Below are 26,439 nucleotides of genomic sequence, written 5' to 3'. Positions count from 1 at the left end.
CCACAATTGCCCTTTTTGTGTCGCCTCTACGGAGTAGTGGCGACATATAGGGATCACTTCTCCGTCGTCTGTCTGTCCGTCTGTCTGTCCGTCTGTCCGTCCGTCACAAAACTTGTCCGGACTACTCCTCATAAACTACTGGTGCAATTTCATCCAAACTTTACAGGAATGATCAGTACCAAGTCTAGTTGTGCATATTGTCAGGATTTTCCGGTTCAATGATTTTTGTCAGAGTTATGGCCCTTTAATAATTTTTAATTTTAAAGTTTGTCCGGACTACTTCTCTTATACCTTTAATGCAATTTCAATGAAACTTTACAGGATTGATCTGTAGCTCAAGTCCTTGCGCATATTGCACGGGTTTTCCGGTTGAATGAGTTTTGGCCGAGTTATGGCCCTTTGATAAAAAGGTTTCTTTTTCTGTGTGTTGCCAGATACACAAAAGCTTGTCCGGACTACTCCTCATCAACTACTGGTGCAATTTCATCCAAACTTTACAGGAATGATCAGTACCATGTCTAGTTGTGCATATTGTCAGCATTTTCCGGTTCAATGATTTTTGTTTGAGTTATGGCCCTTTAATAAACTTTATTTTTAAAGTTTGTCCAGACTACTTCTCTTATACCACTTATGCAGTTTCAATGAAACTTTACAGGATTGATCTGTAGCTCAAGTCCTTGCACATATTGCATGGGTTTTCCGGTTGAATGATTTTTGGCCGAGTTATGGCCCTTTGATAAAAAGGTGTTTTTTTCTGTGTGTTGCCAGATACGCAAAAGCTTGTCCGGACTACTCCTCATAAACTACTGGTGCAATTTTATCCAAACTGTACAGGAATGATCAGTACAAAGTGGTTAGTCTAGTTGTGCACTGTCCGTCTGTCTGTCCGTCTGTCACAAAATTTGTCCCAACATGAAATTGGCCATCATGAGGCGACACATGTGATTACTGATCGCTCTTGTCTTATTTCTAAAGTCAAGAACATTGGAGGAAAAATATTTCAGTAAATAATACTCCCAGAATACATAACTGTCTTGAACAAAATATAATTCATATATCATATTTGATTGTGACAGTCAAGGTCATTAAATGGTCAAGGTCACATCTGAATCAATCATTATGTCAGTTTTGTCATATGTGTTCTTTTGTCAAAGAATGAATCAAATCTATAAATAAATAACAAAGTTACAAAAATTTAAGCCAATTGCAATCATTTGACCTTGACAGTAAAGGCCATTCAAAGGTCAAGGTCATTTAAAATAACTCAACATGTCAGTTGGTCATATGTTCTTTTATCCAAGTATAAGTCAAATTTGTAAATAGATAAAAAATGTATGGCAATTTAAGTAAATTTCAATACTGACCTTGAAGTCAAGGTTAATTAAAGGGTTGAATAATTCAAAATGTCAGTTTTGTCATATGTGTTCTTTTGTCTAAGTTTAAATCAAATCTGTATATAAATAAAACTTTCAAAAATTTCAATAATTTGGCCTTCAGGGTCAAGGTCAAATAAAGATCATGGCCATATCTGAACAACTAGACATGTCAGTTTTGTTATTAGTGTTTTTTTGACCATGTTATGTAAATATATGAACATTTTGAGAAATTCACTAATTTGACCTTTAGTGTAAGTGTCAAATTAAGGTCAAGTTCATTTCTATCTTCTTTGATGTCTTGACATAAGGATTGTTGTGCCCAAGTATGAACACAATCCTTTCATTACTTAGAAGTTATAGTCAATCAAAGCAAAACAAAACTGTGAAATAACAATAATTTTAACTTCACGGTTGAGGTCATTTTTGAGTAGATGTCAAAATGACTGTGATCTTATTAAGACATTTTCCTTTAGGTAGTTGTGGTCAAGTATGAAAACAATCTATACACAATCTATTCATAAATAATAAAGTTATAGCCAATTATAGAAAAATCAAGCAAAATTCAATAATATGAGATTCAAGATAAGGTCATTGATGATTTAAGTGATAATCAACTTGGTCTACTTGAAGGTCTTATCCAAAGGATTGCTGTGGAACCATGCAAAATTCATTTGACTTTGAAGAACAAGGTCATTTGAGAGTGACAAGTTCAGTCTTCAATATAAGGTCCTCTCCAAAGGGCTGTTGTGTTCAAGTATGAAGCAAATCAATTGATAAATAAAAACATACTGACCAATGTTAAAGGTTTTGGATGGCAATGTAAATGACACATGACTGTAGCAATAGGGCGTTTTTTTCTTCAAAAGAACACCTTAAATCATTCAAACATATCTTTACAATTACATAATTCTATACTTAACCCTATACTTAAGAAACATTGAGTTGACAATGTTTTACTATCTTGTTTGTCATTTCAATGCATACACAATATAAAAAGACATCATGCGACAAAACATATGAAATTTCATCAGTTTGTGACAGATGTATTATGGAAGCCTTAAAATCAAACCAGTACATTACAAAACATTTCTTTTCCATCCTTGTAACTTATATTGAAAGGGTCCTAAGCTTATAATATTTGTTAACATTTCTCATATCTTATGAATATATTTCTTGTTACATTAATTTTGATGAAAATGATAAATTAAGCAGAAATCCTGACCTATCATGCTAACGTAATTATAATTTACACCAAGTAATAATCTGATAAAAACAAGTATCAAAAATACAGAAAAAGCAACAAAAATAAAACCACTAATGCTTGCTTACATGCCAATATTTCAAAAATAATTATTTCATTTTTTACCTAAACATATTTATCCTAAAGCAAATTATAAGCAGATGACCTTCATGAATATTTGATTATTTCTTTTTATCAGTTCCCTCTGAAGGTACATGGGTCGTGTTTGAGGCTCCTGTTGTTGTAGTTGTAGGCTGACCATCTCCTGCTGCCCCTGTAGGCTCGGACCCGCTGGTATTTGATTGAGAAGCCTTATTTGAAGCAGAGCTATCTGGATCCTCAGTCCTACAGGTGTTGTACGATCCACACATTTGGCACTTCAGACCAATCACATGAAACAGCACTCTACTCTCCTATAAATTAATGATATAACAGTAAAATATTGTACATGCATAACAATTTTCTAAATAGTCCTTATTAGCTGTTACCTTTTAAATAATATTTGGGAGTTGAATTGTGCTGTATATTTCCCCAACATTTATCCATATTTATAATAAAGTTTTTAAAACTGTTCACTGTAAAATTTGAAAATAATGATAATTGCTATAAAGTCTCTTTTTTTTAAATGTAAAATAAACATCTTTTGAGTACACACCAGAAAGATGTTACCTTTTAAACTCTACATACTACATAACAAAGTATGAATACATAGTGTCATAAAAAAACTGGCAGAAATGACCAAATTAACTTGAGCAGTATTAGGGAGTGTAGCTTCCCAAACATATTTGATGCATTCTCTTATTCAAATTAGATGTACTGGCATGCAAGCAATTCCCGTGCAAAAATTGTAGCTACTAAAAAATTTTTTGTTTTAACGCTCACTCACGAAAAAATTGAATGTTACACATCAATATTCAGCTCTTCACACAAATTATGGAAATTCCATTATGTTATAAACATAGAATAACCCGTAGTTATGAAGCCTGATATGGGGTACCGAAATTATCCATTATTTTGTAAGAAGAAAAGTAGTTCCTGTACATAAGATATAATTATACAATATTGTTATACATGTATCAGACCTATTTTTCATTTATATTTGTTGAAGGGACCATTTTCCCAAAGAGGTAAATAGATGTACTTCAGGAATAGAGGGTAGACTAAATGCTAGTATCTTTTACCCGGTACCGTTACCCCAACGCATTTCCATGCAATGGCGTGCTTGTATGCATGATATTTTACTCATTAAAGTCATAAAATGATTTAATGTAGTAATATAGGTGAAAATTCTGATAATTAACAGGTTTTAATCACATTGCCCACTTCTCTGTATTTGGGTAGTATTAGCTGAAAACCTTTTAACATGCTTGATATGCAAGTATTTTCGCGCATGCTGCATGTACGGAATCCCTCAACTTTTACAAGGTCACGTTTTAACAATGCACAGGTGAAAGTGATTTACAAGGAAAACTTTTTAAACGTATTACTGAACTGGCACTCAGATTTTGTCTTGTTCATACATCTGCTTTGATTTGATATCAATTTTTAAAAGGATGCAAGTAATGATCATGCGTTTAAACGAAAAATACGGGTACTGCTTCTGTACAGGAACTGCTTGCATGCCAGTATGCTATAAGAATTTTCTAGACTGCAATAAATTTTTGCAATAAAATCATTTTACTCAAGGTCAGTGTAGTATATCTTAAAAGTCAGTTTAATTTAACAAATATTACCTATTCTTGTTTCTTTAGTCTGTGAATTTGAGAAATGACTTTATAAGTATGATTTAAGTATAATTAAAAGAAAAAGGAAAGTTTAAAACAGGACTAACCTTATGACAGTCTTTACAAAGTACATACACATGGAAGTTCTTGTATTCATCTGGCATCGGTGTATTAGCTACTTCAGTGTCCAACATTTCCCATGCTTTGTGCATGTCATATAAACTTTGTCCACATGTTGGACATGCATAAATCCTGTAATGTTATGAGATGGTTTTTTCAAGATTGATAATTCTAAATTTTGCTAATATAATGACAAATATTCTAACAGTAAGCTATTTTCTTCCAAAAATTAGTTGTTTTTTTTGAGTCTGTAAAAATTATAATGCATAGTTTGAAATTAAATGCATGTACAAGATAAGTCCATTGCACACAATAGAATAACAGAGATAAATGTTTGTCTATGAATCTAACATGAGTCCTCATTTTGTAAATGGTCTGTACTTCTAAATTATACATGAACATGAATCAGAAGTAGGAAGAATTTTGCTGCATATTTATACTATCAACTAACAACTAGATCTTTATGCACTTATGGAAGTGTTAGCAATCAGCATGCTATAAGAGTTGAATTTTTTTTTTTGAGAAGATAAGGTCTGGCAAAGTGTCAAATATATTTGTTTATTTAAAACACTTACCCTGTTTTCATGCATTGCTCTAAACATATCCTGTAATATAAAATAAAATATATGAGAAATGTAATATAGGTGTAATATAATTACATTGTATATGAGAAGTATAGTATAACTATAAGAGAAGTATAATATATCTATAAACATATGAGAAGTGTAATATAAAAATGTATGAGAAGTGCAATATAAATTTATAAGGAGTATAGTAAATTTATGAAAAGTGACAAAATGATCTGGGTTATACAATAAATCTAAAATGAAGTAAAATAATTCAAGGAAGAACATTTCAAAAAATACCCACAGAGAAAACATAATACTAACTTAAGAATTAAATAACAAGCCTTTCAATTCAATGATTAATCTAATTGATGTATATGATCTCCATAAAGTTATTAACTAAGGATATGATTTCAATCAGACAGGTTCAAAGATGAATGTTTTACGATATTTGTAATTCAAACATGTGAATTCTTTGTGTTTACAATATACAAACTTTGCAAATACAGGCTACAGCTATCAAATTTATTTCACCAGAGCATGAAAAGAAAGGGGGAAAGATCAAACTTAAATGTATTAAAAAAATTTTTTTTTTTTTAAAAAAACAACCTTGCAAAAAAATATATAAAAATGTACCTATGTATAAGATGTCCACAATTAGGTATATGAGCATCCATTCTAGATGTATGAAGATCTTCAAGACAAACAGCACAGTTTCTACGTGAATTCTCCTCTACACACTACATTCATAAATAAAACATACGAGTCACAATAAATCTTACAAGTTTAATAAAGTTAAAAGACAGTTTTTAACTGTTCATTAAAATCTATTGTTGTAGTGGAAGTTTAAATTTATTGCATTTAATAAAGAATAATTTTTGCAGTTTCTGCTGTTTTGTCTGCTTGTTGTTTTAATTTTGTAATCTGCCTTTTACTGTAACCAAACTCTGACATTGGGTTCCAGATTCCATATTATGTATAATTGTGTTGGTCACAACATACTGAATTTTACTTAATATGTTAAACTATATCTTAAAATGTGCTGTGCTAAAACAATGTTTATGCACTAAGAAAACCTATCTTCTTTTCAGTAACTAACATAAAACATTTATTAACCTCCTTCTCAGCAGTTTCTTTATAAATATTTTTAGCCTGATCAACTGGTGAACAACTTATTGTTTCTAAGCTGAGATAATAAAATTTCAACAGAAAAGAAATAAAACAGAATTTAAAACATAATGATACATGAACTTTGTAAATGCATTTTAAAAGGAGACATCTTATACAATTAATTAAAGGTTATAACATAAATAAATGATTATATGTTAACAAACCTTATGATTATCTCTCAGTTTTACACACAGACACATATCACATTTCTTGCAATGGAAGTATTTACTTCTACCACCAATTCTGTAATATAGAAACACATTTACTCATGATTACACTACCCCCTCTTTATTAACAACAGACTACCTATATATACATTTCATTCAATGCAGAAAATATATTAGCTGCAAGATATAATTGTTTTAAAAATACATTTGTGTTTTTACGTTTTTAGTTTTGTTTAGAAGTAGTAGTTAGAGAAATTATCAATCTCACCACAACCTGTTCTTACTACCCATCAATGTCTTTTGTACATGTATTTGCATAAGCAGAAAATGATTTGAACTACAATGACTCTTTGACTACAATGTCACAGATCATTAGACACATGTGTCACAGAATCCAACAGACAATCGTTAGATGAGGGTACATACAAAACACAAACAAGGGCGCCATTGTCACAAAAAACACACATCAGGAAAGCTTTTGTTGAAGATATGGGCATAATTGATTGAAAGTAGTGTTAGAGGACAAGCAAAGTTGATTATTTCTCATACTGTATGGTGGAATAAATGTTTTAAATGTATCAAAAGTCTAATTTGTACCTGTGGACAAGATTTTTACTCTGACCTTAAAGCATGACATTGACCTACTGCCCTTGTTTAGGTAGCAACACTGTCTCATGATGTTGAGCACTTGTAATACTGATGTCACCCCATGCGTGCACAAAAACTGGACATTTCATCAACATCTCTACTGACCTTGTCCTTATCCAGTGTTCAATCTAGAGCGCGCCATTGCGCCATTGACCCCCTGAAAAGACCGCCGGCGCAAAACAAATTCAACTGTGGGGCCGACGGGCGCACTCAAAGAAAATGCCATTAATGATCTTAAACCTGATTAAGTCTTAAAAAGTTTCGTGAATAATATTAATAAATATTGAATTCAAAATTGAAGTTTGTATAGAAAAACAAGAGCATGTTGGTAAGATAGTTACCGCACTCGGTAACCCTTTTAAAACCTTGATCGCAACGCTCTCTCGGTCCGGGTCTGTAAATACTATGCAGACCTGTTCTTGGAACCGTAACTATTGCTTACTTTTGAGTCACAGTTTTTATAAACAAAACAAATCTTCATGTGCGTGTCGTTATAGTTTTTTAACGGTCAAAACAAATTAATATGCAATAACTTTCCGGAGGAAAAAAAAACTATATATTTGTGAAAAAGTGCGAGTTAATTATAGAGGTGTGCATAAATTATTACGAACACGCCTTCAACCAATTAAAAAAGTCTTAAAGATGGAGCTAACCAAACACGATTGGCTAGGGAGTGTCTGACAATTGAGTAAATAAACTTTGATTGGTCTTTGGCTGGTCGGCGCTAAAACATTGTGCATATCATTAATCAATACAGACATCTTAAGCATGACGTAAGAACTGCTGCCCTGACAAAAGATCAAAGGTTTCCGGTATGTCAATATACATTGTCTTAGCACCTGTTGACACTTTGTTTTTAGCTTGGATATATTGAGAAGGGTAAATGTTTTAGTGACTATTGTAAGTTTATAAGCTTATTGCAAAATATGATTTTTCTTTATATATCGGGCGCTGATTAAAAAACTGAACATTGTTATCAAATATCCCTGGTAACATTTAAAAAAGATTCATATGTTTCTTTGAACATTATGTCATTGTTTCTGTACCAAAATTGAGCCTGCATCAACGCTAACAGAACTCTCGAAAAAGGTCAAAATAATGTCATTTTTTTAGTTGAGTTGATTGTTATGGAATTTTGCAACCGTTTTTGGTCTATATATGGTATGTGAACAAGTAACTTAAAAAGATACAATACCTTATTTGAATTTGATGTTCATTTTAAGTGCTGGCCCCCTTTTTTCTCAAATGACCCCCTTTTGAAAAGTTTATGGACCCGAAAGGCCCCCTGGAAATTTGTTCTAGATTGAACACTGCTTATCTTATAATCATCTATATAATTGTATTTCTGGTGAACATGGCTACCAATATTTAGATTAAATAAAGTTATGAAGACTTAAGTGAGAATAAGGAGTTACATTACCTGCAAAGACCACACTCATCACAGTGAAACTGTCCTTTATCATTATCATCATATAACCGACATTTCTCACAGAAATATTTCCCAAATATCGTCTCACAGCTCTCACATGACTTCTGAACCTACAATGCCAAAACATTGAAAAACATATCTTCCTGAATAGTTTCCTTTTTCTGATGAAAGATAAATGATACAAAATCTTAAATATTCTATCTCTAATTGGAAACAGATAATTAGTCTTTGAAAGTATAAAGTATATTACTACATGTAGTTTTCAATAAAATCATGTTCCAGTCCATTGATTTACCCCAGCATTACAGGATCACTATGTGTATTGATTGTATCACAATGTATTATTGCAGCCATTTGGTAATTCTACAAACCAGTATGTTTGAATTTTTTCAGAAAAGTTTAAAACACATTAGTAAGTATAAAGGTTTTACCTTTTGTACCAGGCCACAGAGTAAACATTTAACTTGAGACACAGCACTGCGGTCTATTTCATGATCTTCTGATTCATTGTGACACACTCTACATGCATAAATCTTTTTACAACATGGAGCCTGAAAATAAATCAGAAACTTTACATTGATTGCTTAGTACAACGGATTCATGAGTGTGTCAATATGCTTATAGCTTCAAACACAATCAAACTAAAATAAATTTGTATAAACTAAAGTAAATCAATTATAGTCAGTACATGTACTTCACAAACTAAAGATGTCATTTTTGAAACTGATGACATCAATTTTAGTTCTTCAGGGGCTAATTTGAAAATTATTTTTGTCCTCATGAAGGTCCAAAATAGACCAAAACCAGTAGACATGAATGAAATTATACAATGTAGTTATTAACCATATCCTGTTTTTTTTTGTGTTTTTTTTTTAAGCTTTTCATAATTTTTATGTACAGTGTAATTGTTCACTGTCATCCAGAATTATATTTTAAATGCTTTAAAAGCACATAGTTTAGTATCAAGCATGAGATGCCACAATGCCACTGCTAATCTATGAGCTAGCCTACCCAGATATAATTTACCCTTTTTGATAATTACCATAAAATCCTGATTTAACGCCCCCATGGCATAACATTTTTCAAAAGTTTAAATTTTCACCCACTGTCATCATTGTCGTCTGTTTAATTATATCCCTGATGTATCACTTTTAAAGAGGGCTGAGAATCTTTTCTGTGAAGTTTGGTAAAACTTATGTGGTTTAGATGTTGCTTCAAGGAATTACAAAAAATCACGTAAGATGAATGAAGGACAAACTGCCATCACAAAAGCTCATCTTTAAATCTAACACTGTGTTCAGGATAGTTCTGGCTTCCATAACTTTAAATGACACTTTTATTTTGATGTTGGGTCTAGCAATACTATAAAACCTGTTTGCTGAAGTCACTTAAGCTATGTTCAGGTTAGCTTAAAGAATTAATGTAGTTAGTAATAGGTGGAAAGTCTGAGTTGGGCCCCTGAGTGGAGCCACAGGCCCCGTAACAGAGATTGAAAATTCTACTTGTCGGTTCTTAATTATGAGTAGAATCTAAGAGAATTTGATGCAGGATGAGTAGAGACATGTTGCCTGCACATTGGGTTTAGAAACTACTCACAGGAAGAGTGACTGAAAATATTTTTGATGCCTGTGCGAGTGCTGTAATGCTCTTAGATAACATGTATGACATCATTAACTGATGTCATGAGATGGTGACATGTATTGTTAAAGTTAATTGAAACAGGGCCCTCGTTTGCATTTTGGGACTGGGGCCAGGGTCCATGCAGAGGAGGGGGAGGGGGGGAGATTTCGCATGATTTTCAAATATTATTCATTCAAGGGCGAATTTCAATAGAAGAAAATTAATTCATTAAAATCAAGATTCAGTTAACAAATTTATCAACAATAAGCTGCGGCCAAAATCAATAGGGGTCATCTGCTGGTCATGACCAATCATCATACCAAGTTTGAAGTTCCTAGGCCTTAGCGTTCTTTAGTTTTTGATCGGAAACCGTTTTTACCTACAAGGTCAATGTGACCTTGACCTTTGACCCCTTGACCCAAAAATCAATAGGGGTCATCTGCTGGTCATGACCAATCATCATACCAAGTTTGAAGTTCCTAGGCCTAAGCGTTCTTTAGTTATTGATCGGAAACCATTTTTACCTACAAGGTCAATGTGACCTTGACCTTTGACCCCTTGACCCCAAAATCAATAGGGGTCATCTGCTGGTCATGACCAATCATCATACCAAGTTTGAAGTTCCTAGGCCTAAGCATTCTTTAGTTATTGATCGGAAACCGTTTTTACCTACAAGGTCAATGTGACCTTGACCTTTGACCCCAAAATCAATAGGGGTCATCTGCTGGTCATGACCAATCATCATACCAAGTTTGAAGTTCCTAGGCCTAAGCGTTCTTTAGTTATTGATCGGAAACCATTTTTACCTACAAGGTCAATGTGACCTTGACCTTTGACCCCTTGACCCCAAAATCAATAGGGGTCATCTGCTGGTCATTACCAATCATCATACCAAGTTTGAAGTTCCTAGGCCTAAGCGTTCTTTAGTTATCACTCTGAAACCATTTGGTCTACGTACATGTACCGACAGACAGACAAATGCAAAGCAATATACCTTCTTTGAAGTAGGGGCATAAATATATGCCTAAGTCAAACATGTCTTGCAAAAATCCTTAGTTAGCTGGGTGCCACTGTCTCCCCAGATTTTAATCCCATTGAACATATCTAGGATGAACTTGGGTGTAGAGGGAGGGCAAATCACAAGATAGACATGGGCACAGCAGGTGGAGAGGAAGACCCTGCCCAACGTCTTAACCAGGCCTTATGTTCACTCCATGAGGACAATTCCAGCATGTATTACTCGTTCCAGGATGCCACACAAGTTCCTGATTTGTTCGGATGAACAAGTCACATTTACTAACACAGACATGGGGTGATGTTCATGGCTCCCCTTCTTGATCCGCGCTTGTATACACCAGTGTATTTTTATTTTGCAATCCGTACGTCAAAAATTTTTTGCATATTATTACCACCTGGTCACATCTCTTGAAGATAAACCTTGTTATCCGCTATTTTAATGATGATGTTCAAAAAACTCCCTAAAATATCATAATTTCATAAAGATAACAACATAAGCTTTCTTTTGATGTGAGACGACTGAAATGAGTTTCAGCACTGTTATGAGCTTTCATTTTATGCCGAGAACTGAACAGAATTCTCTAATGAGTAAAACACATGCCTATTTTTCACAAAATCATCACATCCGGAGGAATTTCATCCAGCCACTTTGATAACCACATGTCGGTGAATATGGTGAAGTTTAAAGAAACATTATTCAAGTAAAAAAGATAATATTATTTAAACACTAGATGTAAAAGTATAAAACGTAAAAAGAAATAAAATTGTTATGTATTTTTTATTGTTTACTTTGTATTTACGCTCCTGAAAATATAGGCCATGCGCATGTGTGTGAGTCGATAACAATGTACATTTTCATTCATTGAAGATCTTTATGAAATTTCCTATTTCCCAGAGATTTTTCCACTGTAAGTTGCGGGAAACGATTCCAGTCGTCATGAATTCTCAAGCAAACATGTGACACAGTTAGAAAATTTATTTAAATGTGCAAAGCTTGGAAGAAAGGTATAATCGGATAGTAACATATATTTATTTATTAGAAGAATATATACCTCAACTGATTTACACCAAATGGCAAAAGAAATGGCATGCGCTAACATAAAAGCTTGAAATTCATGTAGGTCAGTTGTGTTTCATTTCAAAGCTTGGTATCTTCTGGAAATTGAAACGTTGGTAAAAATTGACTTTTTTAAAACGTTATAAAATTCTATTCAAACTTGTTTACATGTTAGACACTTATCGTATAAGTACCCAGTGATTTTTTTACCTCTGCATCCCGAGTCCAGGACTCATTGAATTTGCTGTGGAAGCAAAGTTTCAAATAATGTGCATCTTTTGGATGCATACTTTTTCTGAGTAGGGAGTCCTGTCTGACTGGAATTTGGTAATAAATACCAAATTGTGTTCAAGTTATGTCAGTCATATTCTAGGTCTGCAAATCTTCTACAGATAAGAAATAATAATGAGTGCTTTACTATAGATTATTAAGCATAAAATATTAAGGAAAATGAAGTTTTGATTAATCTCAAACTAAATTAATGGAAATAAACTTATTAAATTTATTTGACAGTTTTGAATTATTTCAGTATCAGAAGCATTGTTATTAATGTAGAAATCAAATTCAATTTTTCTTCATTCCATTGTTAATATACCTTTCATATCACTAAAGCAATATTAAGCCTTGTAACTTAGATTAGTCAGCTAAATTTTGGGACTCATAGATTTATAGCTCAGCGAGTCCTAGGACCCACACTGATGAGTTTGTAAAACAAGAGGGCCATGATGGCCCTAGATCGCTCACCTGAATTATCAAACTCATCCAAACAATTACCTAGACAAGCATTCTGACCAAGTCTCATGACAGGTGAGTCAAAAATGTGACCACTACAGTGTTAACAAGGATTATCCATATTTGAGCAGTGCGACCTAGTTTTTTACCCAGGTGACACATATTCAAACTTGACCTAGAAATCATCAAAACAAACTTTCAGACCAATTTCCAGGATACTTGGATCAAAACAGTAGCAACTAGAGTGTTAACAAGATTTTTCTATTTTTAGCTCCGGTGACCTAGTTTCACATGCGATTTCGAACTCATCCAAGCAATTACCTAGACAAACATCCTGACCAAGTTTGATGATAATTGAGTCGAAAATGTGACCACTAGAATGTTAACAAGGTTTTTCCATATTTGGGCGGTGTGACCTAGTTTTTCATCCAAGATGACCCATGTTCGATCTTGACTTAGAAATCATCAAAACAAACTTTCAGACCAATTAACAGAATATTTGGATCACAACAGTAGCCACTAGAGTGTTAACAAGATTTTTCTATTTTTAGCTCCTGTGACCTAGTTTTTCATCCGAGATGTCCCATGTTCGATTTATTCCCAGCAATGACCTAGACAAGTTTCCTGACCAAGTTTGATGACAATTGAGTCAAAATTGTGACCACTAGAGTGTTAACAAGGTTTTTCTATTTTTAGCTCCTGTGACCTAGTTTTTTATCCGAGATGACCCATGTTCGAACTCATCCGAGCTATCACCTAGACAAGCATCTTGATCAAGTTTGATGATGATTGATGCAAAAATGTGACCGCTAAAGTGTTAACAAGGTTTTTCTATTTTTAGCTCTGGTGACCTACTTTTTCATCCGAGATGACCCATGTTCGAACTCATCCAAGCTATCAACTAGATAAGCATCCTGACCAAGTTTGATGATGATTGATGCAAAAATGTGACCGCTAAAGTGTTAACAAGGTTTTTCTATTTTTAGCTCTGGTGACCTACTTTTTCATCCGAGATGACCCATGTTCGAACTCATCCAAGCTATCAACTAGATAAGCATCCTGACCAAGTTTGATGATGATTGATGCAAAAATGTGACCACTAGAGTGTTCACAAGGTTTTTCTATTTATAGCTCCGGTGACCTAGTTTTTCATCCGAGATGACCCATATTCGAACTCATCCGAGCTATTATCTAAACAAGCATCCTGACAAAGTTTGATGATGATTGGGTCAAAAATGTGACCACTAGAGTGTTCACAAGGTTTTTCTATTTTTAGCTCCTGTGACCTAGTTTTTCATCAGAGATGACCCATGTTCGAACTCATCCAAGCAATTGACTAGACAAGCATTCTGACCAAGTTTGATGATGATTGGTTCAAAAATGTGACCACTAGAGTGTTCACAAGGTTTTTCTATTTATAGCTCCTGTGACCTACTTTTTCATCCGAGATGACCCATGTTCGAACTCATCCAAGCTATCACCTAGACAAACATCCTGACCAAGTTTGATGATGATTGGGTCAAAAATGTGACCTCTAGAGTGTTCACAAGGTTTTTCTATTTTTAGCTCTTGTGACCTAGTTTTTCATCCGAGATGACCCATGTTCGAACTCATCCGAGCTTTCAACTAGATAAGCATCCTGACCAAGTTTGATGATGATTGAGGCAAAAATGCGACCGCTAGAGTGTTCACAAGTAATTGTGGACGGCCGGACGGACGACGGACGACGGACATTCACCGATCCTAAAAGCTCACCCTGAGCAAGCTCAGGTGAGCTAAAAATCACTGGCTACCTAATCTCACACCCAACCTATTCTCAAACCTTTCATTCATGTGCTGTTATTTTTTTACTAGAAGTGACTATGATGTCCTGAACTTGTGAGCATAAAAGCTTAGTTTCTGACATACATGTGTGCTTATGTCAAATGAAAACAGTGCATAGGAACAAATATTTACATAACATATTTTATTACTAAGCAAAAATTTCATACAAATTGCTATTACCTTTGTAAGTCCCATAAATACACTATTGACTATTTGTGAAAATGAATATTATAGACAAAAATATCTTAAAGCAGGTACCTGCATCCTGCAGGGTACTTCATTGTCATGTGATAGTCATATAACAATCACTTCATTGGCTAAACTGAACAGTAGAATTTTAGAGATACTTGAAGGGGTTTGAGATTAGGTTCTTTATTTTAAGAGGCCATGTCAGTTTTAAAACAGAGGGTTGTGCTTTTCCAAGACGGATATAGAGCTTTTTAAATTGTTGAATTTCAGTCAAATTTTACAGAAATGTTACATAAAGATTAAAGTGTACATATATGTAAAGATTTTTTATAAAGATATATTCTATTTACACTAAAAGACCTCTTGAATGCTTAGAGGTTTGAGAACTGGTTAGTCCACGATAACCGTCTCAAACTAATACGGGGAAGTCAAAGTCCGGGCCCACTGGGCTTTGGCTTGCCCGGCTATAGACTACACGTGTATATTTAAAAGAAAATCAAATAAAAAAAAACAATTAAAAAATATATAGAATTCTATACCTATCAATGAAATTTTCAGTGTCAGTTTTAGTTAGGCGCCACCATTTACAAAGTAACTCAATGATAAAAGGCGGTGTATTCCAATAACGGAACAAATCTCAACTTTTCGGATTAATAATAATCGTCGAGTGTTCCGAGTGAGAACGGAAGCGGGTACATATAATACCGAATGACACCTTTAAAACGGAAAAAATGAAAGGATTTTTTACCGACTTCCCCGTTCATAGGCTTTGCCTAATTTCATATTATAAGCAGAAATATAAAACTAATTCATATAATAAATGATAATTTTAGTTTTTAATATTCAGGGGCGAAGAAGGGCGGGTCTATACTTCCAAGTGTCTGTGTTTACCATAAATTTCTGGATTTTTTATTTGGACCTCTGGCCCAGACTGGCCAGAGATTTTAAATCATACTTTACTTTATTTTACTGGAGTTGAGGTCGCAAGACGTCATCATCGTCTTCTATAACCCCCATGGCTTAGTACCATAACAAATTTTATAGAAATTAGAGTAACACATGCAAATCAGTAGTATCTAAACATACAATAAATTGACATTTTCTTGAATAATGCTGACATCCAAGGTTGCCAGGAGTCTCGGAATCCTTTGCAGTTTTTTCTGTAACTTCAGACATTTTCAGTTCATGCCGCTTAACACATTTTAAAAAATGATCAACCATTTCCGATTGTCAGTTTGACTGTTTTTGCTATAAACCTTTCAGATAGTTCAATTGTTTCAATGATATATTGTAAGCACAGTAAATCTTTATCTCCTATCAAAATATTTTATTGAATTGTCGATGTTGAAGCGATAAACATAACGGTGCATATACAAAAAATTGATCGTCAAATTGATTTCGAGACGTTTCGGCCCCAAGACGTATCGGCCCCAAACTACCCAAGACGTTTCGGCCCCGGACGTTTCGGCCCTTTACCTGCCTTTATTGTTTGTTACACCTTAAAAAAAATTAACGTACATCTAAATGGTTCAAGAGTCTGAGATCAAAAGATAATAAATAATTATTATTCCAGTTAAAGAATTAAAGTGTCATAATTGTTTAATTGTTATTAAATTAATTGTTGTTAATCAATCAAGCAATATACTATAGTGGGGCCGAAACGTCTCGCAGAAAAGGGCCGAAACGTCCAGGGGCCGATTTTTCGACTGGGGCCGATTTGGTTTGGGGCCGAAACGTCCTGTTTCCGTCAAATTAGTGCTTGAAGAGGCATGAACATTTATTTTAATTTATCTGGTTTGTAAATGTTTTCTCCATAAATCTTTCATTTTATTTATTATTTTAGAGTATATTCTATTTTAATAGGCATCAAGAATATTTAATAATAATGATATAGTAGATTCTATTATCGATAATACTAAACTGCTAAATTTTGGTCTGCATTCTTTTCAGATTTTATCAACTGATCAAATTAAAATTAATTGTCATTTTTGATTAAAATCCTCCTTTTAAATAATATGATAAATTAAAACTAAATCAACCGTTTTGAAATTTGGGAGTGAATCATCTTGGTGTGAACGGTTTTGGAAATGAAAATGAAATGCCTGTCTTGACCTGGGACATAAGATTATGTCCCAGGTCTTGACCTATTATTTTATTATAATTTAGTGAATATGCGGCACCAATTTGATTATGACCCACTTGTGTACAAATAACATGTGATACCCATATCCCGGTGTGATTTTAAAAAATCCCAGTATTTAGAGACTGAATCACAGATTTTCATCTGTCAGTGGAAAAAAATGTCAACTAAAAAAATTTCACACACAGCAGGGTCTTTCAAATAGAATGGTTTGGAAATGTGCTATGTAAATCCTTGTCACTACAAAAAATATGTCTCTGTATAGTTGGTAAAGGGTCAACTCAGCCCTATACCAACTCGGCATGGGTCAGCTTGGCACAGGTCAACTTGGCCCGCTATTAAAAATATAAATTAGAATATAAATTGTTTAGATTGTTTTAATAGTTAATAAAAATTTTAAGGAGTAAATTTCTATAAAGTTATTCAGAAGTACGATCACTTACAAACAGAAATTAAAAAGTGGGCAGTGTACCTGTACATATTGTTTGAAATTATCTTTGTTAAGAAAAGATATCAAGACAATACATGTTAAATATTGAATAGGGTTTTTAGATTGAATTTTTGTGACAATATTTATACATTTTAGGAACATAGCACATGATACAAAATATAAAATCATACAGTTAAGAGATAACATATATAAATTATATATATAAAATGAGATCATAAAACAGCATAAAAGAGCACACTTTTGTCATAAAAAATAAAATAAGAGGTACTATGCACCTATGGATAGCCCATTAAGCTAAATGCTTATTTCCAATGGGGTCCATAAGAAAAAAAAAAAAAAAAAACATAATTTTAACCCTTTCCCCCCCTAATAAAAAAAAAAAAACAAACAAAAAACAACAAGATAAAAAACTAAACTAACTAACTTTGGTCAATATTTTGGTTGAAAAAGGAATTATATTTATAAAAGTATGCCCTTTTTAAAATAAGCCTAGTATTACTATCACAGAAATATTTGATCACACTGTCTAACACATTAGTTGTACACATATATATCTTCTGAAAGACTTTTATAACTTTCAAGTAGGTACTTTTAACAGATTTTTTGTATTGCACAAAATTATAAATGGATTTTATATATTCTGGCAGATCATTCCAGTCTTTGATTCCATTATAATAAAAGGTCTGTTTCATCACAGAATTACACTGGGGGACAATAAAATTAAAATTGCTTGATCTAGTATTGTAAAATCTTGCATCAGCACAATATTTAAAGTCGGCTCTAAGGTATGATGGACTCTTTTTGTAAAAAATCTTATACATATGATTGAGTCTTAACTGTTTGACTCTGTTTTCTACATTTAACCAATTTAATTTTTCAAACTCATACACTGTTACAGAAGTTCTGGGCGTTAAGTTTTGGACAAATCTTAATACCTTATTCTGAGTAATTTGTAACTTTCTTTTCAAATGTTTTGATAAACCTTCATACCAAGAGGAACAAGAGTAGTCAAAATGACACTGAATCAGGGCTGAACATAAAAGCTGTTTTGTTTTAGTATCTAAAAGTCTGCTCTGCCTGTATAAAAATTTGAGCTTGGCATTCACTTTAGAAATAATGTTATTAACAATAGTTTCCCCAGATAAATCACTATTGATATATAGACCAAGATACTTGACTAAATTAGAACCCTTTATGCTATGACCATTACATGTAACAGTAAATTGTTCTTGCTTTTGTAATTTTCTTTTGGGGCCAAACAGCATACATTCTGTCTTACCAAGGTGGAGTGACAGCTTATTGTCTACGAGCCATTCTGAACAGCTTTCTAGGGCTGTCCCAAGTTTTTCTGAGATGAAATTCGGGTCTTAAAGTGAGAATAAAATAGTGCTGTCATCTGCATACAGTATTAACTTGCAATCATTATCAATACTTAAAATCATATCATTTACGTAGCACAGAAAAAGCAACGGCCCTAGAATACTACCTTGGGGGACGCCACAAGTCACATTGTTTGATTTAGAGTAAGTATTTCCTATATTAACAATTTGTGAACGTTCTGAAAGATATGATCTGAACCAGGAAATAGACTGAACACCCATTAATTCTAACTTTCCACTAAGAATATCATGGTCTACGGTGTCAAACGCCTTTTGCAAGTCAAGCATCACCATACCTGTGTATAGCCCTTTACTAGTATTAATTCTTATAACATCTTGTAAGTGAATAAGACAGCTATCTGTAGAATAACACCTTCTAAAACCAGACTGGTGTTCATACAGTAAATTATTGGAAACCAAAAATGTTTCAAGTTGAACATAAGCAGCTTTCTCTAAAATTTTTGAAACTGCACTTAAAATACTGACAGGCCTATAATTACCAACTTCTAGAACACTATTTTTCTTGTAAAGTGGTTTTACTCTAGCCAACTTCATTTCATCTGGTACTTTATCTTCAGAAAAAGATAGATTAACAATGTAAGTAATTGGTATTTTCAAAACACTAGAACCATCCTTCAAAAATCGGGCAGGAATACCATCTAAACCTGTGCTTTTACTAACATTTAAGTTGCATAGTTCCTTAAAAACAAAATTTTCAGATACATGTTGTAGATTTAAAATATTACTATCAGGATGTAATAATAAATGTAATTGTATTTAATACTGTTTGTTCTTTAATATGACCAATGCTGTTTTAATGATATTTTTTACAAAAAATCTGGAGTAGGCAAAACATGCATATAAATTGTAAATTCTTTCTTTCTCTACAAATTCACATACAAATTGGTACTTTCATCAATAAAACTTTCAATATCTTTGAGTTGGTCTGTTACTGTAAAAACGTTAAACCATTAAATTTATGATGAAAACATATCAAAAGTAATAAAAGTAATCATTACCAGTAATACATAATTATGAGCCGAGTTGGAATAGGGCCAAGCTGACTCGGGGGTCGATTAAGTTTTAGGGCCGAGCTGACCCTGATTCGTATAGTTAACTATATGCAAATTATGTAACTGTTAAAAAAAAGAGCGAAAATTAAATACAGGAGCAAAAATGAAAATTCTAACAACATGATGTTCTTTAAAAACCTTTAATTAAACTTGTGAAAAAAAGATAAATATTGCAGAAAATAATGTTTATAAAGCAATAATCTGATGAAAAACATAGATTGTTTGCTCAGAATTTTTGCCAACAAACGACACCATTTTGAAAATGCACTCAGTGTGAAAGATTATAAAATCTTTACATGATACAATTTAAAAACATTTTTTCTTTGTAAAATCAGCCCATCTCCAGACCATTCTATTTGAAAGACCCTGATGTCAAAATCAAGTCATGTTATATTTATTTATTAAGTCACAAGTGCTGAAAAACTTTTAAAGCAGACTTACAAAATTACATGATATGATAACAACACAGAATCGACAGATAGGACATAAAAGAAATTATACAAAAGAATGAGTGTATGGCAAGGTTTTGATATAAAATATTCAATTACTACAAGAATATCATACAATTCTAACAGGAATGATCCATTGTAATAAATAACATTTTAATGTGTCAGGCTGTAAGTTACACATACTGAAGTAGTGGAAAAAGTTTCTGCAATAACTTTTAGTTCTAGGTTGAGGGTGTTCAACACACTGTAACCTAAAGTTATATGCAGAATCTTTGAATGTTACAAGATAATGTAAATAGTGGGGTCCTTGTTTAATTGATATTTTACTTAATGATTGATGTAATGATTTGCCATAATAGCAATTCAAAACATAAAATCTGCCACAGGTGAATAACAATTCAGCACAGATAAATTAGGGTTTGTCACAGGTGTAATTTGAAAGTCTATTTACAAATTGACACTGTCTCTACCTAGGTTTTCAAGGCTTTGATCTCTCCACGAGTCAACTATTGTCTATGATATATCTCTGCCAAACTTATGTTAAATCCAAATGAAAATATATTCTAGACTGTTGTACAATTAAGATTGATATAGACATCTGCAAGTAAAATTTGAACACCTTTTGAATTTTTATCATTTCAATTACGTATGTACACATTAATAAGAAATTACATTTTGTGGTTTCAAGTAAACATATATTTTTTTATTAATTTATTTCAGTTAACATTACTCAACAATGAAAGGGAAACGCCAGAAGAATCGCAAGAAATGTCTCCTTTTTTACAAAAACTTTTTCAAGTTTGAACCTCCATATAGTATTCTAATTGATGGCACATTCTGTAAGGGAGCCCTTCAAAACAAGATTAATATAATGGACCAGATGCCAAAATACCTAGATGCTGAATGTAAATATTTTACTACAAAATGTGTGCTAGCAGAATGCGAAGCTTTAGGTAGGTTTTTTCTAACATAGAACAGCTTGTTGTTTTTCTTTTAAAAATACAAAATTTATTTCAAGCATAAAACATGACACTGTGTGTATAGTAATAATCATTTTACCTATATTTAATGATTTTTATGGACATTTAAAGAGCAGTTAAATTTGTCTGATTTAAGTGCTTTTATAAATGTAAATGAGTTTTATTTTGTTTTATCTAATTTGACTGTGTTGTATCTGATATTAAATGAAACAAAATAATTTAAATGACAAATATTAAAATGAGCTGTCTTATTTAAGCCTAAGATTTTATTTTAATGTACTAAATAAATGCTCAAACTTGCATTGCATCAAGTTCATTAGTAGTATATTGTACTGTTAATCAAGTTATAGCCATACATAAGGTTAAAATGTTTAACATATATATTTGCATTGTGATTGCAGGAACTCTTTTATATGGACCACTGAAAGTTTTACGGCAGTTCCACGTCCAGCCATGTCGACATGACTCTCCAAAACCAGCCCCACATTGTATAAGATCAGTCATGAAAAGAAATAAACACAAATTCTTTGTTGCTACTCAGGTAAAGCACAATGTTTATGTTATATATAACAAAATCACAATACATGGAGAGATATTGTGATAACCTCAATGTCTTCCATCCATCGTCAGTTGACTGGTGTTAACTCTTTTTTTTTTTACAAAATTTTCTCCTTACCTTCTTGGCCAATACTGATGAAACTGTACAGGAATTATTCTTGGGTGGTCTCCTGTATAAAATGTCCTAAAATGGTTTTGGTCTGCTGAACAAGATGGCAGCCAGAGCTAAAAATAAGAAAGCCTTTGAACAATATCTTCTTCCCACTTCTTAAGGTTTTTATGAAACTGTACAGCAATGATCATTAGGTAGTCCTTTACAAAATTGTGTAAATTGTTCCATTCTGTTGTCAAAAATAAAAGCAGTTGAAAGCCTTGAGTAATGACACTTTCTGTTGCTGTTTTTTTTACCACATTAGCTTCATCATGTAAAATGTATAACTGTTTAGTTTGTTTTTTTTAATTTTCCTTAACACATAAAAAACTAAAAACAATTGTGTTAGAATAAATGGTGATTTCACATCAGTCATAAACTATTATGTTTTTAAAAAAGTCATTGTGTTTCATAATCACAACAGATAAAAATAGTAAAATTAAAATCAATTTTCATACATTCAGAAATAGTAAAATTGACATCAATTTTCATACATTCTCCTAATGAATTAAAGATTAATTTTATTGGTACTAGTTCCATCAAAAAAATATAAATAAAAACAAATATTTTTCAAATGGTACAGTTGTTATATCTGTTTTGGAATTTTACCATTTTATTTCAATTTTGTTTGTGTTTGCTATTTCAGGATCCAGAATTTACCGAGTTGTTACGATCACTGTCCGGTGTACCGTTGATATTTATAGCCTTTAACACAATAATTCTTCAATCACCAGCAGACATGTCTAAAAATGTTGCTAATGAAAAATTGGAGAGAAAACTTGCTCCCACAGACTTTGCTATGAACCAAATAAAGGAGCTCAAACGAGAAACATTTGGTGAAGAACCTGAAAAAAAGAAGAAGAAAAAACATAAAATGAAAGGAAAAAATCCTTTATCATGTAAAAAGAAAAAGAAAAGAACTGTTGAAGAAGTGAATCTGATTAAACAGAAAAAGAAAAGGAAAAAGGCCAAGAAACAGAAGATGACATTAGAAACTTTAGCAGCTATGGAAGATAAATCATGATGCCTTAGAACCTTGCAATAAAGATATTTATAACAGTTATAACTAACAGCATGTCTCAAACTTTAAAAGGAATTTATAATCATAAAATGCTTTTAAAGGCAACTGTTCTTGCTTCAAGTATATGGAAAAGAATTTGTGGATATTCAATTTCTCAACAATGACAAAAAAGATGCAGTAGATGTGAAACATATTCTAAATGAAATTGTATTACAGTAAACAGATTATTTTCTTGTATTGTTAGCAAATTGTGACATTGAACTGTATTATAAAACCTGACAAAAGTAAAGATATTTCTTTCTAAAAGACTTAAAGATCTCAAATATGACATCCATAATCTATAATTGTAAGCGGATGAAGATGTTTTCCAAGAATTTAATTTTACAATGATGTGCAGTGTAAACACAGACTAGAATAACTTCTCTAAAATAAATTGACTGTAAGCAGTCAAATACTGGAATCAGCTTATCTGTCTGTCCTGCTGACCATTTGGTTTTGGTATAACTCGAAAACAATACGTGAATCAATTTGAATTATTTCATAAACCAATATCATTTAGAAGAAATGCAGTATTTAAGAACCATAACTCTCTCTACATAATTCTTGTGTAATTGTCCTCTGATTCTTACTTTATTATTAGCCTGTCCATAACTCATTTAATCTTTAGAGGTACCATTTTGAAACTTCACTAATGGAGAAATCTCATTGAGGAGAAATGCAATGCTCAAGATCCATGTATGTAAATCTCTTCAGCATTAATTTGGAGTTAATGCCCTGTATAATTTAGATTTTGATATTGATTTTTTTACCAGAACATAACTCGACACATTGAAGGTATCAAGTTGTAATTTCACAAATAGACAAATCTCATTGATGAGAAATCCAGAGTGCCCCAAAACATAACTATCTATTGCATATTTTTGAGCTATGGTTATTTGTTATTTTTTATACTTTTACTTGCTTGAAACTTCATAGATGGATTATATATCTCGTATAAAAAAAGTGCAGACAGGACACTGGCAGATCTAGATATTTATAATTTAAATGAATTGTAATTATTGATTTAATTTTTAAGAAAGATTTACTATTAGAATAGTTCTTGACATGATATATATTTGTCATACACAGTATTTTCATGCCTTTGCTTTCTGCATAATAACTTGGTTTATACAGAATTTATTTTAGTTCGATTGTGTAGGAAGCTACAAACTTATAGACACACTTTCGAAATCCGTTCCTGGAACCAACTTGTACTGAGCTATGAGTGTAAACAGGGTTTGAACCCATGCGGCTAGCGATCATTAGATTACTAGTCCAACGCGTTAACAACTCGGCCATGCCGACACAATAAGTTTAATAACTTTTGAAGGATTTTAGTGATCGTTTGTATTTGTTGTTATATTAAAACACAGCTCAAGTTTCATTTTCACTGCAGTCAGCTCATTATTTAATATAATAAAGCATTTAAGCAGAATAACTTGTGAAGGATTTTAAAGATTTAGCATGCAAGTATGTTTCGTCAAAACGTTGGTTAATTTTTATTTTCATTGTAAACCACTTATAGATGGAAGAGTTGTGCTCTTTTTTTCAGTTTTAACACGTTTATATTGACATGCAAGTATTTAATATCTGGGTTCAGGTAATTGCAACCTTGATTTAATTGTTTTCTATTTATCAAATGAAATCAAGTCATAGTGTTATATTTTATACGATTACCAGAGATGTTAAAATATTATATGTCTCTGTGATTACTAAGACCTCAAATAAAAAAATTTGTAATATGAGCCACTTCAACAATAATTTTACAATGGCTTATGAAAAACCTTAAAGGAAATTTAATCAGATTTCTAGCAAAGTCTGGTACATGTATATTGTTTCCAACAAAAATTGAATATAAAAAATGCTTAATTTACTATTTGAATCAAAATAATGTAATTACTGGTTCATTCTCAAATTATTTTTTTAGAAAACTAAAGCACTAAGTTAACATGCGCTTTTAACTACCGGACTTCTTACCAACGAGGAATGAATTTACCAGAAAAAATAAAACGCAACTTAAATTTCACAAATCACTAAGTTTTACTCTGGGTAGACCTTCCCAGTGTTAAACTGTCCTCCATTCATATATGAAATATCCTCTAAATTTACAGTAATTATATATGTTGGGAAAAGACCTTTTTAAGAATTGTGTATGCTTTCGGATCTGATTCTTTTTCATCATTATATTTTATATAATAATCATTGTATCTAAAATATGTTTTTGTGCAGGTGTTTCAAATAAAATATGTTTAAAATAAACAACAGGTTGACATCCCGTATCTTACAAGATCAGCCACATGAAGAGGTGGTAAACGCTGTATGTGTTCTGTGGGGAGTGTCAGGAGATCAGCCACATGAAGAGGTGGTAAACGTTGTATGTGTTCTGTGAGGAGTGTCAGGAGATCAGCCACATGAAGAGGTGGTAAACGTTGTATGTGTTCTGTGAGGAGTGTCAGGAGATCAGCCACATGAAGAGGTGTTAAACGTTGTATGTGTTCTGTGAGGAGTGTCAGGAGATCAGCCACATGAAGAGGTGGTAAACGCTGTATGTGTTATGTGAGGAGTGTCAGGAGATCAGCCACATGAAGAGGTGTTAAACGTTGTATGTGTTATGTGAGGAGTGTCAGGAGATCAGCCACATGAAGAGGTGTTAAACGTTGTATGTGTTATGTGAGGAGTGTCAGGAGATCAGCCACATGAAGAGGTGGTAAACGTTGTATGTGTTATGTGAGGAGTGTCAGGAGATCAGCCACATGAAGAGGTGTTAAACGTTGTATGTGTTATGTGAGGAGTGTCAGGAGATCAGCCACATGAAGAGGTGGTAAACGCTGTATGTGTTATGTGAGGAGTGTCAGGAGATCAGCCACATGAAGAGGTGTTAAACGCTGTATGTGTTCTGTGAGGAGTGTCAGGAGATCAGCCACATGAAGAGGTGGTAAACGCTGTATGTGTTCTGTGAGGAGTGTCAGGAGATCAGCCACATGAAGAGGTGGTAAATGCTGTATGTGTTATGTGGGGAGTGTCAGGATAACACCATGCTTTTCTGGGTTTGTCAGGAAGTACATGTATTTGAATGAAAATCATGAAATCATTGACTACCAAAATGCAAAATATTTTGAATGAGAGTAGTTTTTCTGTCCAAAGTTTATGTACTGAAGGATGCCACATTGAAAATGGTCGTAGGACAGGGCGGACCGTGGGACAGGGCGGACTGTATGTTTGGACGGGGCGGACCATATTTTGGGACAGGGCGGACCGTGACTCGAGACGAGGCGGACCATGTATATTTTCAAATTAAATATTGCTATTTAATTTTCTA

The 26,439-nt window shown here is 32.9% G+C and overlaps 2 protein-coding genes across 3 annotated transcripts; one reads left to right on the top strand and one right to left on the bottom strand.

Annotated features, from left to right (window-relative positions):
- Positions 1–846: 846 nt before the first annotated feature.
- LOC132719299 (RING finger and CHY zinc finger domain-containing protein 1-like) lies at positions 847–16,121 on the bottom strand. Its single transcript, XM_060703066.1, has 8 exons — positions 15,966–16,121; positions 8,872–8,991; positions 8,432–8,550; positions 6,361–6,439; positions 5,663–5,766; positions 5,036–5,065; positions 4,448–4,592; positions 847–3,029 (listed from the first exon to the last, which is right to left on the bottom strand). Exons 1-8 carry the CDS (start codon positions 16,098–16,100, stop codon positions 2,799–2,801), a joined length of 963 nt encoding a protein of 320 aa, XP_060559049.1. The 5' UTR covers positions 16,101–16,121; the 3' UTR covers positions 847–2,798.
- A 503-nt stretch (positions 16,122–16,624) lies between these two features.
- On the top strand, positions 16,625–23,389 carry LOC132719298 (rRNA-processing protein UTP23 homolog). 2 transcript variants are annotated; one of them, XM_060703063.1, is made up of 4 exons: positions 16,625–16,646; positions 21,092–21,324; positions 21,753–21,892; positions 22,707–23,389. In XM_060703063.1, exons 2-4 carry the CDS (start codon positions 21,108–21,110, stop codon positions 23,082–23,084), a joined length of 735 nt encoding a protein of 244 aa, XP_060559046.1. In that variant the 5' UTR covers positions 16,625–16,646; positions 21,092–21,107; the 3' UTR covers positions 23,085–23,389. The 2 variants fall into 2 exon arrangements, with proteins under 2 accessions (XP_060559046.1, XP_060559048.1); XM_060703065.1 differs by having other exon boundaries at positions 16,625–16,673.
- The last annotated feature ends 3,050 nt before the right edge of the window (positions 23,390–26,439 follow it).

The sequence above is a fragment of the Ruditapes philippinarum genome, unplaced genomic scaffold (assembly GCF_026571515.1).
Source record: "Ruditapes philippinarum isolate M1 unplaced genomic scaffold, ASM2657151v2 ctg6967_1_1_1_1, whole genome shotgun sequence".
Taxonomy (NCBI): domain Eukaryota; kingdom Metazoa; phylum Mollusca; class Bivalvia; order Venerida; family Veneridae; genus Ruditapes; species Ruditapes philippinarum.
The sequence above is the reverse complement of the archived record's forward strand: the minus strand, read 5'-3'. Positions and strand labels throughout refer to the sequence as shown.

Excerpts from the sequence above, each read along its gene's own strand:
- LOC132719299 (XM_060703066.1), bottom strand. The coding sequence starts at position 16,100 with ATGGTTGATCATTTTTTAAAATGTGTTAAGCGGCATGAACTGAAAATG. Across the intron at positions 5,066-5,662 it reads TGTGGACATCTTATACATAG|GATATGTTTAGAGCAATGCA; the intron begins GTACATTTTTAT and ends TTTATATTACAG. Across the intron at positions 3,030-4,447 it reads TTTGTAAAGACTGTCATAAG|GAGAGTAGAGTGCTGTTTCA; the intron begins GTTAGTCCTGTT and ends ATTAATTTATAG.
- LOC132719298 (XM_060703063.1), top strand. The coding sequence starts at position 21,108 with ATGAAAGGGAAACGCCAGAAGAATCGCAAGAAATGTCTCCTTTTTTAC. Across the intron at positions 21,325-21,752 it reads AGCAGAATGCGAAGCTTTAG|GAACTCTTTTATATGGACCA; the intron begins GTAGGTTTTTTC and ends TTGTGATTGCAG. Across the intron at positions 21,893-22,706 it reads AATTCTTTGTTGCTACTCAG|GATCCAGAATTTACCGAGTT; the intron begins GTAAAGCACAAT and ends TTGCTATTTCAG.